The sequence below is a fragment of the Onychostruthus taczanowskii genome, unplaced genomic scaffold (assembly GCF_017590055.1).
Source record: "Onychostruthus taczanowskii isolate IOZ18803 unplaced genomic scaffold, ASM1759005v1 scaffold55, whole genome shotgun sequence".
In the NCBI taxonomy this organism is placed as follows: Eukaryota; Metazoa; Chordata; class Aves; order Passeriformes; family Passeridae; genus Onychostruthus; species Onychostruthus taczanowskii.
In genome coordinates, this window is record NW_024503124.1 from 4,185,930 (window position 1) to 4,201,893 (window position 15,964).

Consider the following 15,964-nt stretch of genomic DNA (forward strand, 5'->3'; position numbering starts at 1 on the left):
CAAATTCATTTCCAGCACTCTTTGATGGTGTCTTTGCATCCCAGGCTCACTCACACCTACAGTCAGCTCCTGAGGGAGAATGAAGTGCTGCAAACTGACCACAAGAATCTGAAAACATTATTGAACAATTCCAAACTGGAGCAAACACGGTTGGAAGCTGACTTTTCCAAACTCAAGGAACAGTACCAGCAACTGGATATTACATCAACAAAGCTAAATAATCAGTGTGAGGTATGTGGGAGTTCTGCTGCTTGTAATGGCTGGAATCACTGGAATATTTTCATAACTGTATTTATAGGTTCATAAAATCATATGAAGTGCTGGAGTATCAGTCATTTATAGATAATGAAGTGGATCCAAAGACTAATTAATTTGCCTGCTGTACAGGCAATACACAATCGCAGGCTCATATTAGGGAAACTGGTTTAAATTATTTAAAGCATCAGAGGCTTTTATCAGTTGATTCATGATTTCATTTTGAGTTTGATTTGACTTTAAGACCCCCTCTGTAGACCTAAATTGTCTTGATAATCTCATTATCTGTGTGTAAAATACACTCACCTATAATTCATGGGCAATTTCATCTGTTTTAACAGCTGCTCAGCCAACTTAAAGGAAACCTGGAGGAGGAAAACAGACACCTGCTGGATCAAATCCAGACATTAATGCTGCAGAACAGAACATTACTGGAGCAGAACATGGAAAGCAAGGATCTCTTCCATGTGGAGCAAAGGCAGTACATGTGAGTTGTGAAAACAAGGAAATCTTGTGATTAGGGCAGTGACACCAATACCTGCATTTCTTTAAAAAAGCTTCTGTTAAATATAGAATTTAACACATGTGCTGCTTCTGAAGTGTTTCTCTTTAAAATAAGAATTTCAGTGATGAATGTAAAACAGATAACTCAAAATATCAACATTATATTTGTAGTTCTAAAGGATCAGTGCAATTGTGTTCATTACTGATGATGCAAATAAGGAATAAAAATTATATTTATTCCTCATTCTACTACTGGCAAAGTTTAGATTTGTAATCACTGTATTTGTAGATTGATAATATTCATACATGAGTCTACATACATTGTAGATTAATTTGCAGATTTGTAATCTAAGCTTCTTTAGTGGACTCAAGAGAAGAGAAAATGTGCTTATCTAAATGATAGAGCACTTGATTTAAAAAGGAGGAATGTGTAAAACAGGCAAATGGAATTTTATTCCATTTTATATCATGAGGTTAAGCCTAAGGCTGATTGTTTGCTGTATCTCTTGCTTTTTCAATGAGAAACAAAGGGTTATGTAAGAATTCCACACAAAAGGTGATGCTTGTCAGATAAGAGATTCCCAGAGGAATGTGCTGCCCACGCATCCTGTATATGTTTTTGGAGCATAAATTATCATTAATTTCTGTTTGCAGTGACAAACTAAATGAATTGAGGCGGCAGAAGGAGAAACTGGAGGAGAAGATAATGGATCAGTATAAATTTTATGAGCCATCTCCACCAAGAAGGTACTGATGAACATGATGTAAAATAAAGCACAGCTCTAAGGCACGGCAGACCTGTTCTGTTCCCGCTGAAAACTGAGATTCCATTACAATTGTGGGATCAGAATCACCTCTGTCTTGCTCATAAAAACTAGTTGAGTCTGCAGGCCTAAGCAATGTGTTGTAAATGCAGTGAATGTGCTGTGGTTTTGATGACAGAAGGGGCAACTGGATCACCCTGAAGATGAGGAAGCTGATCAAGTCCAAGAAGGACGGGAACCGCGAGCGCCTCAAGTCGGTGGCGCTGACGCCCACGCGCTCCGAGTCCAGCGAGGGATTCCTGCAGCTGCCCCACCAGGACAGCCAGGACAGCTCCTCCGTGGGCTCCAACTCCCTGGAGGATGGGCAGACCCTGGGCACCAAAAAGAGTAGCAGTGAGTACTGCAAACCGCTTGGTTCCGTGAATAAACCTTGGCTAAATGTTGGAAAAGACCGCGTGTTGTGGAGGATTTGTAAAGATCATTTCTAAGTCCGTAGGAATGAAGCCTGAATTAATTTATTAAGGGCAGAACTTCTTGCAAACTCCCTGAAGTGTTTGAGCAGAACTAGTTTTGAGCATTTCTGTAGCTCAAAATGCTAGTGTTAAAATACACTCACAGTGCCTGGGTAAGATGAAGCAGGCACTGGTAGTGGGTCAGGTGAGCAGGATTTGGGATAGAATGCCCGGTGTCACCACAAGGACCCTTTTTGTTTCTCCCTCTTGTCCCAGCATGACTCTTCCCCCTTGTGTTGGAAGTGTTTTCCAAGCTGTGGCTGTCCTAACATCCTTGAGTTGCTAAAAACACCTTCTGTCTGAAGGTGTTCCCTCAGCATCTCACACAAAACCAGTGATGAAATTTGGATATGCAACCAAAGGAAGTGTTAATGTAGAAACACAACCTGTTAAAAATACAGGAATTGTTACTGATGCTGAAATTGGAGTGAAGTGGTTGAGAGGGAGAATGAGGACTCACAGAATTACAGAACTGTGATTAGATGGAATATTCCAGACACAATTTGCTTATCTTGAAAGATTTGATAGCTATTCCTTTAGGGTGCCCCCATTAGGATATATATGGTCAGATTCTGATTATTATTATTTATTATCTGTGCTTTTTGTTCTTCACTCTTGGCATGAATCATAAACTGCCCAGTTTCTCACAACTTGAGAGGTAGTTACAGCCAACTTTTCAGGATGTAATGGTTCTGTTTAATAACTATGCACCAAAAGCATTTTGGCTGTGCATGTAAAAGCATCAGAATCCATGTGCATTAACAGTCACTTCCAATGTTTGCACTACTACTTTTAAATTTAATGTATTGGGTTTCAAAAGACAGCAGGTCTGGGGTTTGTGCCAGCTGTGAATTACTACAGCCATTATGATGTGTTTTTTTTTTTTTTCTTCTGTGCTTCTTGCAGAAGCTTAGTCAAAGTTAAAAACATCCAAAAAATGCTGTTTCAGGAGAAGTTAAAATCAGATCTGTATTTTTTTAATAACTGAAGAAAATAGTTCCAAGGTACATTTTAGCACTTTTGTTTACTAATTTACCCCTTTGGGGACTCAGCCTTTTCCAGTGTCAGTTTCAAAACAGATACTTTTAAAATTTTTAAAAGCAACTGTTGCTTTTACATCCAAACCGTGAGTGGTGTGGAACTGGGGAGTGACTGAAGCTGTCCTGGATGTGTGTCAGTGGGAACTGAGAGTGTGCACGCTGTGGTTCAGCCCATCTGCATCTGTGTCAGCAATGTCATGTTCTGGAAGGGCTTTTCTGTGACAGTTTTCTTTGCATGATCCTTGGGACCTTGTAGTGTGCAGTTACCCTGCTGGGGAGCCACGGCTGCAGTTACGGTGGCTGAGCCTCAAAAGAGGTTTGAAGCTGTTCAGACCTCATTAATTTTCTACTCCATGGACCTTGCTTATGTTCCCCTTAATCCCAGTGTATTTATCCACAAACTGGAAGGGCTGATCTAATTCCGGATCCTAACCTTCCTCCATTACACATGTCGCCATGGAAACCACAGTTTTGGAGAGAATTCGGATGCATTTTGTGCCAACTCAGCTCTGACAGTCTCTGAGACAGAGATCTGAGACAGTTTGTGCCTCACAAAGCAGAGAGAATATCTCAGTGTGACGGGTGCTGGTGATGGTGCACATTTTGCAGTCTTCTTCTGCTCCTAGAGTGACTGTAAGTCCTAAATCCTGGCATGTGGGGATTCTTTTCTGTGGGAAGCAGTTTGGCAGTAGCAGCTTCCACTGAAGGAGCTACAGGAGGGAGCAAACATGTGAGTGCTGCCTGTGTGTGCCAGTGCTCAGGTGTTGGAGCTCCCTGTGCTGGCTGAAGGCACCTCTGGCTCTGGAAGACTTCTGTGCCTCCCTGGCTTCCAGCAGCTGGGCAAGGAGCTGCTTCCAGCAGGAGCTGCTGAGGTGAAGTGTCCTGAGTGTCCTTGAGGAGACAGGAGAAGGCAGCTCACCTTCCCTGGGACAAACCAGCCGTGTTCTGAGCTGGAGGACTGAGTATGTGACACAGAGATCTCCAGGATACACAGGGCTCACAGCCCCCATTCCCTGTCAGAGATACTGATTTCAAAAGTGTTTGCTGTGTGTGACATCTGTAGTTTTTCCCTCTTTTGTGGGTGGTGATGGAGATTGTGTTTTTCCAACACAGGCCACTTTCTCATGCAAATGTTTCCAGGTGAGCTGTTATCTCCCTGGGAAAGGTGATTTTGGCACAAAAATCAGGTTACCCTGTTCTCAGAGAACACCACCTGATGTCTCACAGCGTGGCCAGAGCCTGTGTCTGATCCCTGTGGGAAGGAGGGGGTGCCTGGAGGGCAGGTTAATCCTGCAGGAAGGGTGTGCTCCTGACTGCAGGGTTTCACCTTGGCTTTTCACGCCTCCTTGTTCCCAGGTACTGCCCACAAATTATTATTGACCTCCCCTCATGATCAGGTGAGTGCCATGGATCTGCTCTGTGCAGAGCTTTTCCTCTGGATGGGGCCATTCTTGAGCTTTTCCAGAGAAAACCCAAGGCAGGCAGAGGGGATTTTTGTTTTCTGTGGAGAAATACAGATATCCTTTGCTGGCTTCCACTTTAGCCATTTCAGGAAGTTAACAATTTCCCAAGGAATTAGGGCTGTTAGTAAAATGTCATCTCTACTAGGAACACCAGTAGCAGGTATGCCATGTCACAGAGGGAATAAAAGGAGTGTTCTGGGCTCCCAATACCGAGGCATTTTGAAGATTTCTACCTTATATTTTGTTCTCTGCATGAACAAAAACATGTCAGGATTTTAATTCAGAATTCCCCAGAGGATTTCAGGCAAGCAGGAGAGTTACAAAATGGGATGTTTTCTGCTCACTTGAGGAATTCTGCAATACTCATTATTCATTCTCACCTCAGAAAGCAAGAAGGTATTCATGGAATGCTGAAAAGAAAAAGAACACCTGATTTCTCCTGTAGCTCTGCCATCCCAGGATTAATTATTAGCATTACTATTCCAGGACATTTTCTGAGGTGAATTCTGTGCAGCTATTACTGACACAGTTTCCCCTGCAAGCATTTTGCCTTTTGATGCAGGGTTGCAGGACATCAGTGGCTGCAGGGGAGTTTCCTGGTGGGCACAGTTGCTGAGAGCCATAAATCGGCCCTTTTGGAGGGGATCTGTGTTAATGGACAGGAAGGACAGATGACTCCAATGGTTCTTGAGCATCCTCTGGTTACACTTTCGTAGGTTTTAGGAGTTTCTAGTGAAGAGGAGTCAGTTATCTTCCATAAAGGATTACAGAAGTTAGAGGAATTTTTTTTCCTGTGTGGTCTTGATGACAAAAAGTAGAGATAGAGCAGAACGACTTCTATGGTTGGATTGGTTTGTGAACCTGTTCCTGTGGGTGCAGACATGGGAAGAGCTGATGGAGAGGGAGGAATAGGGAATATTTCAGTGCCAGGGTAGCTCATGTGCACTTGTAAATGGTATCTATGATATATATGCACTGCTCTGTACACAGAACTGCTGTGTGCCAGGCTGGGGGAGCACACCTCCCAAAAGGGGGTGCAGAGACAAAGCAGGCAGAGCATGGTCTGACAGACCTCTGCAGAAACCAGAGCTGCTGCCATCTCTGCAGAAATCACTGCTTTGGGGAATTCCATCCTGTGTCCCCTTCTGGATCTTTCCATGGTGCCTCCTGTGCCTGGCATCGGCCCCCAGACTTACCCAAGGCAGGTCAGCAGTTCCTAATGCAGAGTTCCTGACTCCAAGGACAAGATTAACTCGTGACTTCCCCTCCTCCCTCTTTTAATACTATTTGTAATTTTAACTCTGTAATTCTCCTGGTAGAATTTAACTCAGTTTTCCTTGGGCCCTCCCAAAACGTTACAGCAACACTCACATTTGAATTTTCTTTTGCTGTTTTGGGTTTTTTTTTTCCTTTGGTGTTTTTTCAGCTAAAATACTTGCACATTTGAAGCAGATTGATTTTAGTATTTTACCAAAATACTGCCCATAAGTTATATTGATCAGAAGGCCCTTTCAGGTTTTCTATGAGACAGTAGATGACCAAAGTTATTACTGAGCACAGAATGGAAGAGCTGAAGACTGATAATAGACTGTGTCCTCTTAGATTTGCAGGCAAACCATTACAGAATTTATTAACCCCCCAAAATAACGATGTGAACATATTTTAACATAGAAATTGTACTTAGAGTTGCTTTCATTTTCAGCTTTTTTTGCTTCACATTTTTCTTTATATTAAAAAAATGCTGGTTTTCGCAGTTAAAATTACATAGTGGTCAATTCCTGTAATCACCTGCAAAGAAATTACATTTCTTTTTTCAAGAGCTTCAAACTGTATTACCCTCTGCACTGTAATTTTCAGTGCATTTCTGAGTGATCCATGGAAGTTTTCCTAGTGCAGTTTTCCTGTTTCTGTGTACTTTCATATTTCATTATCACCCAGAAGCAGGAGAACGATAGCTTTTAGCATAGCATACCTAGCTTAAACTCAGACATTCATTTCTGTCCTTAGTTTCAACATTTAACTTCCATCTGTTCTTCTCCCTTTTTTTCTTTCATTTCCCTGTTTCCGTTTTTCCTCATGCTATGACATAAAAGTGGGTGCACTGAAAAGACTGCCCTTTTTGAGGAACAGACCGAAGGAAAAAGACAAAATGAAGGCCTTCTACCGTCGCTCCATGTGTAAGACTTTATGACAGTTCAGCTTCTTCTCAATGGCTACACTGGCTTCCGTTACTAATTTTTCACTAACCTCTCCCTGGACTGCGCTCTATTTTTCCTCCTCTTTTGCAATGTGCAAGTCCTGCTACGGTACAAGGAGCTGGAGCTTTTCCTTTTTACTTTTCTTCCCCCTCCACTTTTTTTATTTTTTTTTTTTTTTTAAACTTTGGCACTGAATACTTTATGTCTGTGCAGCTGTGTAGCCACAGGTTCCCATGCACATGCATATAATCTATTCAGTGCCTTGTGACTGCATATATTTGTATACATAGCTGTCCATATACACATGGCCCCATGTGTATATGAATTTACAGTGCACTGTGTTAACGGAAATGGTTTTAAATGACACGTTTCGTAAGCCTTTTGTTCAGAAGTCACTGTAATTTTTATTTTTTTTTTGTTTAAAGCGAGTGTAGGAGATTGTGCAAGGCTCTCTGGTGGTCTGTCACTCTGCGAGCGTTCATCAGTTCTCGTTGCCAGAATGCTGCATTGATTTCTTTTGTTTCGTTTTGTTTTCTAATGAGGGGTGGCCAGTTTTCTCGAGTTTGGGGAAGTAAAGGTGAATATCATCAGATGTGGTATTTTTCAGATCCTCTCTCTGTTGCTCTGTAAACCCCAGTGTGCCTGCAGTAACCTGCACTGTACAAGGATCCCGTGTCGGCGCCGGCACTCCGTTGTATGAGCACCCGTGCCCGTTTTGTCCCCGCTCATCCCATTTTCTCCCGGCAAGCAGCTGGCAGAGCCTCTAACAGCACCTGGCGCATGGCGACCCCTGCCAGACCCGTTTTGAGCACCTCCCTGCGCTCAGGAGCCTGAGCCCTCCCTCCCGCCGAGCCTGTTGCATGCGGTACCCGGGCTGTGGTTTGCTCCTGCCGGCTGCGGGCGCTTTAATGCTTAGAAAACTGTCCGACCTTTGCAATGCACATTAACGACCGGAGCAGGTACATTGCCCACGCTGATCGTTTGCTTTCATTTGCATCCCAGCCATGAATGACCTGGTGCAGTCCATGGTCCTGGCAGGAGGACAATGGACAGGTAGTTCTGAGCATCTGGAGGGTCCTGATGATATATCCACGGGTAAAAGGAGGAAGGAATTGGGAGCTATGGCCTTCTCTACTACAGCTATCAACTTTGCCACTGTCAACTCCTCCACAGGCTTCAGATCCAAGCAGTTGCTAAATAATAAAGGTATAGGTAGAAGCTTTTTGCACCGTGATGTAACTTTGTAAATATTGGTTTGACTTAATGTTTTAAGTTTTTCAGTCTTAATAATTGAGTTGCAGTGCTAAAATAATGAACCCATTTAATAACTGCTGTTATAAAATGTTTCAAGGTTTTTCCTACAGAATGTTGCCTAAGTAAAAATGGATTGCTTTGAAAAAATATTTAAATTTTTACCGTTTTACCAATTATAAGTATTTTAATAATCGTTCCACTTTATTTTTTTTACATCTTTCTTTATGTCTCTGTGTGTAGATACTACATCCTTTGAAGATGTAAGTCCACAAGGTATTAGTGATGATTCTAGTACAGGATCAAGAGTTCATGGTAAGATGTGAGCTTTAATTGAATGAATTAAGGATATATGATGTGAATGTTAATGAATTTGTGAAAATACAGTGAATGGCATCATTGCAATGAGCATGCTCTCTCTGATTCTCATATCTCTCCAATGTATTGTTATCATTTCTTCAGATTCTCCTTTCTCTCTTAACTACTACATCAGACAGATGTTCTGTATCTCTGGTAGAAAGTATTTGTGAAGTGCATCTGAACAGCATCAAAACATTTTCCCTTTTAGTGGGAAAATGTTTTAACTTCCATTTGGAGTTAATTGTAAATAAAGGAAGTTAGCATTTCAATCTTAAAAAAATCAAGTCCAAATCTGGCCTGAGTTTTCAATGTTTATTGTTCAGTGAACCCCAAATCTGCCATGTGCTGTAGTTTATAAAATCATTGCACGTTCCTTCAAGCAAAGCTTTGAAGTGAAAAATAGGCTATTAATAGAAGTGAAGTTTTAACTGTACTATAAACATTTACAACGAGTACAAGCAGCAGACATTTTTGAGGCTACTAACAGTGCATTTCCCTTGTATTGGCTTAGGAGTACAGGACTTTATCTGTGCAGATGCTCTTGCTCCTCCTGTCCGTGGCATTCCAGCCCTGTGCAGGGTTCCCTGTCAGATCTGTTGTAAGTGACCTGACCACAGCAGCCCCTGCATGCCCCTGTCTGAGCCCTGCTTCCCCACTGAGCACTCCGTTTCAATTCTAAACTAGACTCTTTCTCTTTTCCTCTCCTCTGTACCTCGCCATTCCTGTAGTGCCCTTTTCCAAAGTGTCCTCTTGGACTGCCTGGAAATTCCTTCGCTTTCTGATCTGTAAGAATCCACTTTGTTCCCATGGGCATGTTCAGCCTGGGAGGTCGTGCATGATCCTCTGAGCATTCTGGCAGCAGAATGTGAAGGTGCCGTGTCCTCTGCTAAAATGTTGTTCATCATGGTGTCTCCTAATTTTCCATTCAGCTTCCAGACCAGCCAGCCTTGATAGTGGCAGGACATCCACTAGCAATAGCAATAACAATGCTTCACTCCATGAAGTCAAAGGTATGCTGGGGGTGAATTCACATCCGTGCTTCATTTCCATTCTTTTCTCTGTAAGATCATCTGTAGAGGTTCAAAAACCCCCACAAGCAAAAACCTCCCACTGCACAGCACAGCCTGTGCTTCCTTGAGTGTGCCACAGCCTTCATTCCCCAGATTGGAAGCACAGGTATTTTATGGTTTTAGTAAATATTACAAGGGTGGTATTAGTTTTTAAGTTACCAACTATTTTAAATCAGACCTAACCTGGATAACATTGTTATAATAAGAAAAATAAGAATTCCCCCCCAAATTACTTGAAAAGCTTTTTAAGATGAGAAGTTGCTACTTTTTTTTTTTTCTCCAAGCATCCTCCTGCACTGCGCTGCTGCTGTGAGCTGTGTGCTGTACAACTGCACAAAATGGCCCATGTGATTCATGCTAGAAGCCTTTATATTTTGGTTTTTATAGATTATTAACATCCCTGGGTTTATCAGTATTCTCTAAATTGTATTTATTAAGAACCCTGATGTATTTTTGTAGCTCATGGCTTTTTTAGCTGGAGACTGTTGTACAGACTAGACTAGAGCACTGCCAGCTCAAGACTTCATATAATATTCATGGCTTGCATCTCTTAAATGTTGTCTGTTTGTTTGAAAATTTAGGAGTGAGTGCTAGCTGAATATTTCTAATATTTTATTTTATATCTGTGAATTGTTCCCTTCTGTAAAAGATCCCTTGAGGTCATCCTTGCCCCAGTGTCTGTACAGGATTAGGCATTTCCACCATGAACAGTTTATCTTGGTTCAAACTTCATTTCATTTCTTAGGAGTGACATGAAGCTGGAAATACTTGATTATGCATCAGTGTTTTTAAGCAATTCATAGCTACTGACAAATAAAATGAACTGGTGTTGTGGAATTTATTTTGCATCTAACACCATGTGCTTCCTCCAGGTCCCAGTTGTAACAAACTAGGAGTAACAGCAGGAATTTTTGGAGCAGCACCATTCCTGAATAGTTCTTATTGGAGAAAATATTTTCTTTCCACTCAATCCTTTGTATTTCCTTTAACATTTAATTACCCTGTGCCTCTCAGTGATGCTGAACAAGAGTGGAGATGTCTCTTTAACCTCTTGGAATATATTATTATGTAGGTGGAGGCCCAGATTGTAAGTGAAAGGTAGTTTTTATTTTTAAAAAATCATGCCATTTTTGAAGAGCTGCAACAGGTAAGTCAGGGGAGTGTAATTTTACAGAGCAAAAAATAACAACTGGGCTTTTTTTTATTTTTTAAATAGAATGAATGCTAACTGAATCTGGTAACACTCCAGATTTCAGTGGGGCTGTACAGGTTTACACCTTTTTGGTGTGTTTCTAATGGAAATACTTACTGCCTTCCCCCAAAGCAGGTGCAGTGAACAGCCAGAGCAGGCCCCAGAGCCACAGCAGCGGGGAGTTCAGCCTGCTGCACGAGCACGAGGCCTGGTCCAGCAGCAGCAGCAGCCCCATCCAGTACCTGAAGGGGCACACCAGGTCCAGCCCGGTGCTCCAGCACAGGACGCCCGAGACGCCCGAGAGCCGTGGCAAACAGACCAAAACGGGCTCCCCTGGCAGTGAAGTTGTCACCCTGCAGCAGTTCCTGGAAGAAAGCAACAAGAGTAACTCCAGCGAGGTCAGTGTGAGAGTATTTAACTACACAGTGCCCCATCTGTGGCTCAGAATTAATGCAAGGCACAGCGAGTAGAATTCCTTAAAGATTTCCTGGAGCTGTCGGTCACACCTGCATTGGGAGGTCACAGGCACTGACTCCTGGTGCCCTGTCCAATTCCACCAGCAGGAAATCGGTGGGATTTTGAAGCTTGACCCTCTGTGGTCTCTGGGTTGGGTAGGAAAGCCGACCTGTACTGACAGAGGTGTGCAGTGTGTGGGACACCAGGGCTCGGAGTGGGATCACTCTTCTTCTTCCAGTCCAGCAGCAGCTGCTGTCACATCTGTCCTGCATCAACCACAAGGAAAATGTTTGGCTTCATTCCCTGAGGAGACTCCTGTCTGCTTCAGTTTCATCTTCTTAACAGTACTGGGAAACCAAAAGTGACCTTGGAGCTTTTTGAAATCTGAGAGAAGTGAGATGAAGGGAATGTTTCTGTAAATCAGTGACAGTTTCTAAGAAGTTCCAAATCACCTCATCTCTGCTGGAATTCCAGGTTCTGCATCCCTGGTTCTTGAGCAGATCTGCCCAAACTCCTGTAGGATATCATGCTGTAGGATCAAGCTAGCCAGTGGCTGTGACTGGGGCCTCTCAGGAGTGAGGATCCAGGGTTGTCTGGGGCAGGTGACACAAATCTGGAGAAGATTCTGCATTTTTTGGCTCGGTACTTAAAATGGCTTTCACTCGTGGTCTCCCTGAGGAGGATTTTTGGGGTTTAAGCACTAGACAATATTCTTGTGGCAATATGAAATAAAACCCACCTAAGTCATCAAGCCAGGTCCACTGCTGTTCATAAATGCCAGAATCCCTTTCATAGCCTCACAGACCCATTCTGGGTGCAAGGGTATGCAAGCTTTCCAGTCTTCTCCCAGAGCATTTCCCTAATGCCTTTAGCTTAATTCTTACCCAGCTGTCTCTGGTACCACTTTGAAAACAACTGCAGTCTTCACTGAGTCTGAATATTATTCACCTAAACTCTTTTTTTGTAAACTGTACAGAAGACTCCAAAGTATGTGTCATAAATGTTTAATACTGCTTTTAGAGATGAGAAACTAAAAAAAAAAACCCAAATCTTTGTGTTGTTCATTTATGTCCACAAAAATTGCTTAAGGTAAAAATTGCAATTTAGAAACATCTGGTTTCTGTTTTTACAGATGAAATCTGCAAGTGAAGAGAACCTTTTAGATGAAGTGATGAGGAGCTTGTCTGAGTCTGCGGAGCTGGCAGGGAGGGAGAAGCTCCGAAAGCAGCCTGCAGCTGGCTGTGGGATCGTGAGATCCCTGAGCGTCAGAAACACAGTGGATTTCTCGGATGGACGATCCCTCAAACCAGAGCAGCTGGCGAGGCCCAGCCTCCGGAAGGCTGAAGATCTCTACTTCAGCAGCTCTCCAATCAAATTCACCCCCGGCGCCCCGGGGAAGGCCCGGTCCGTGAAGGAAAAGATCCAAGCAACTGTGACCCAGCGACAATCCAGGGACTGCAACCCCTACGCCACCTTACCTCGTGCCAGCAGCGTCATTTCCACGGCAGAAGGAACCACCCGAAGGACGAGCATCCATGATTTTTTGTCTAAGGACAGTAGGCCGCCCGTGTCCGTGGATGCAGCCCCGGCCGACAGGAGCGCTCCGCCCAGCTCCAGTGAGTACCCGGCGCTGCGGGTGTCCTCTCCTTGTGTTCACTGTGTGCCTGCCAGGGGGGAGCGCGGCCCGCAGGGCGAGGCAGCTCCCTCGCTCGCACCGCGTCACGTAGGAGGTAACCCTGAGCTTCCCAAGCCTTCCAGGATGGAAAGGCCAGGTTGTCGTGAGAGGACTTTGCCGAGCGCGGGTGTGTTCTGGGATAAAGCCAGCGGGTCTGGGAGTGGTAGTGCAGGGTCCTTCGCTGCGCCCCAGCCCTTCTTATCCCTCAACACCGAGTTAGTCAGCAATATCAGTGGATTGCCCCCGAGATCCACCTCCAAAGCGGCCGACCAGGCAAACGTGTCGGCGTTTAGGTCAGTGCTGAGGAGCCAGGAACAGCCTTGTGCTGCTCCAAAGGCTCAGGGTGACCCACGGGCGGCTCTGGCCAGGGACCCTGTCCCTGCCTCCGGCCCCGGCGAGGCCCAGTCCCCGCTGCTGGTCTCGGAAGATAACCAGACCCTGTGGTATGAGTATGGCTGTGTATGAAAGAAAGTTGTGTTATTAAATATTTATGTCTAACATGCCATAAAGGTGTTCTCCATGTCCACTGGATGACAGAGAAAACTTCCCTCCAGTGAAGGAATCATTCCTGGTTTATCCGCGGGGCGGTTGTTCCCTGCGGACGGTGGCTGTGGACTGTGGCATGTTTGAATGTGGAATTGTAACCCCACCAAAGTCTGCATGAAACATTAATTGCACTGTGTATATTTTGCATGCTTTTATAATACAAGCTCTATTTTTATTTGTCACGCATTGCAAATATTTTGGTGTTTTCCTGTTGGTTACTGCTGCATGTTAAACCAAGCGCATGCCCGGAACGGCGCAGGGAACAGCATTCCTGGGACAAGGACAGCACTGGCACTGGAGCTCGAGCTCTCAGGGCTATCAATAACACACTGAATATCTACCTGGGGGAAAAAAAAATCTTCTTTCAAAAATTAATTACTAATGGGGAGAAGCAATTGGAGAGATCTCAGTGTCTTCTTGCCCTTTTCATTTATGCCGTGTCATGGCATAAATGCACGAGGAACAAGTGCCCAGTAATCCAAATAATTCAGTGCCTCTAGTTCACACAGTAAATATTAATTACTGTCCATACTGAGTAATAAACACATAGACCATGCATAACCCTGAACAGAAATGATAATTCTTACAAAGAGGTGTTAAGTAGTTGCATGATACACAGCACTTGTCATGAAAAAATGACCTTTTCCACCTTTTCCCTTTGGTCTGCTTTGTCTTTCCAGTCATGGGTACAACTGTGGTGATGTGTTTGGTTTTATCAGGGGTCAGATAACAGGCTCCTTGTGATGCATGGGAATAAAAAACTGTCTTGAGTATGGTGGAAATTCATTTTTTCTTGTCAATGGAAATACCACTGATGTAATAGAAAACAAATGGTGTAACAAAATAACAGAAAATGTTAAATTAATGCAGTTGAATAAAAGAAAAAATAACAAAGTTGCTTGCAAGGTTGTGGGAGGATATGAATGCTTCAGCACATAACTCTTTAATTTCCAGCTGAGCAGCTACAGAGAAATGTTGAAAAGTAATTTGTTAATGTGTCACTGTCTCTGCAGGTGCTTGAAACTTCTCAATGGTAGATTTAGACAGAGTTTAAAATTGTATCAGATTTAAGCTATAATCACACTAGGCTCTCAACTTGAGCACTTCTTTGCAAGAGGACATTAGTTATGCCAGTTGTGGGACCTAAAATACATTATAAAAATTTTGAATGACAGTATAGCTAGAGGAAAAATAATTAAAATTGAAAATATAGATTGAAAACAACAAGTGTCACATTCTGTTTTGTACAGATGCATTTATTCTGCCAGCAGTTTTGTGGCAGTCACAGAACCACTGTGTGGGCTGAACTTTTAATTCCTTAGTGCTTAATTAGGGAGGGGCAGTGAATCCACAGCTCCCCAAGGAAGAGCAGCAGCTATCCCATGTGGGAGTCTGGAAGGGCTCTGTTTTATATGGGATGGGAAGCACTGCAGGTCAGGAGCAAGGGGAGGATATTGAATGTGTGTGGAGAATAAAGTGACTGTTTGAGGATGTGACACAATCCTTCCCCAGTCCTTCCCCACTCACTGTTTCCAGGCTGATAAATCTCTCACTTCTCCCAGTACTGGGCAGTCAGTTATTGCTGTGTTCCCTCTGGAACTATCTCAGCAGCAAAAGAATGAGAAATCTGAGCTATATAATCTCAATTTCACACATGTTTACTCTCACAGAGCAAGACCGGTGTTCTGGTCTTGGGTTATGCCATTTGGCTTCACTCCAGTTTGTCTGTAGTTGTGTTGGGATTAGGGTGAAGAGCACCAGTATCCCAAGTGATGTGTGCACAAGGCATTTTGCAAATTGTTTAAAGAATTACAGTCCCAGCTCTGAGAGCCCTTAATACAAACTGATCCTGTGCTGCCAGGGTCTGGCTTTTCTTCCCTGTGCCCTGCAGAGATGCTGGTCAGATCAAGGTGCATAGCTGCTTTAGGTCAGCTCTGGCTGCAGAAGCCTTGGGTGTGGTGTTGCCTCCTCCTCTTGGGTTCTTAGATAGTGGCACCTACAGAAACTTCCAGTATTGTCCTCAGCTTTCTTCTTAATCCCCAAGGGCTTTGGAATTGCCAAGCATGAGTGTCCTGGAGTACTAGTGTCTCCAGTCTGCTGGAGCTGGACACTAACCATGTCCAGCTCAAGCCACTCTGCTCTGATTTATAAACTTGCAAGGAATTGCATTTCAGTTCTGAGGATAAGAACTTGTTTTGTTCCACTGAGTTCAGCAGCAGCAGAATGTTCTGCAAGAGAGCGTTTAATGGCTCTGAATAATGTCTTAGCTACATTTGTTAGTTACATATGAAAAAAAGAAAATGTTGTCGTGGACAGAAGGATCTTTTTTTCTTCACTTCTTTAACAAGAAGTTCGTGGATGTCTATCTGTGTTCAAATAGTGGAAGTCTCCATGGAATTCTTTCCATTCCCAATCCCTGCTGCTCCTCAGCCACATGTGCATGGCAGGCTGTGGAACACATGGAACCCTTGCTCATTCCTTGGTTCCTGCTGCCTTTGGGCCGTGCTAAGTTAGGACTGCATGACACTGATAAACACTAAATATGTGGCTGCTGCCCAGAGAGGTTTTGTTGTTCAGGCTCAGCTGTTTGCTCACAGTTGAGGTTTGCCTGGCTCAGGGTTTGCTTGATGCTTTGCTTTCAGTGACTGGTGAATTCAGATGCTGCATTTTGCATGTTT

General features: G+C 43.6%; 1 protein-coding gene across 1 annotated transcript in view; it reads left to right on the forward strand.

Moving 5' to 3' along the window:
* CCDC88A (coiled-coil domain containing 88A) overlaps positions 1-15,697 on the forward strand; it is a 62,568-nt gene extending 46,871 nt beyond the window's left edge. Inside the window, exons 23-33 of the mRNA XM_041417210.1 lie at positions 45-231; positions 597-742; positions 1,414-1,506; positions 1,702-1,916; positions 6,632-6,715; positions 7,739-7,942; positions 8,231-8,302; positions 8,859-8,945; positions 9,277-9,357; positions 10,745-11,007; positions 12,198-15,697. Of these exons, the coding sequence (XP_041273144.1) occupies positions 45-231; positions 597-742; positions 1,414-1,506; positions 1,702-1,916; positions 6,632-6,715; positions 7,739-7,942; positions 8,231-8,302; positions 8,859-8,945; positions 9,277-9,357; positions 10,745-11,007; positions 12,198-13,205 (2,440 nt within the window). The 3' untranslated portion in view covers positions 13,206-15,697. The remainder of the gene's footprint in view (positions 1-44; positions 232-596; positions 743-1,413; positions 1,507-1,701; positions 1,917-6,631; positions 6,716-7,738; positions 7,943-8,230; positions 8,303-8,858; positions 8,946-9,276; positions 9,358-10,744; positions 11,008-12,197) is intronic.
* Positions 15,698-15,964: the final 267 nt, after the last annotated feature.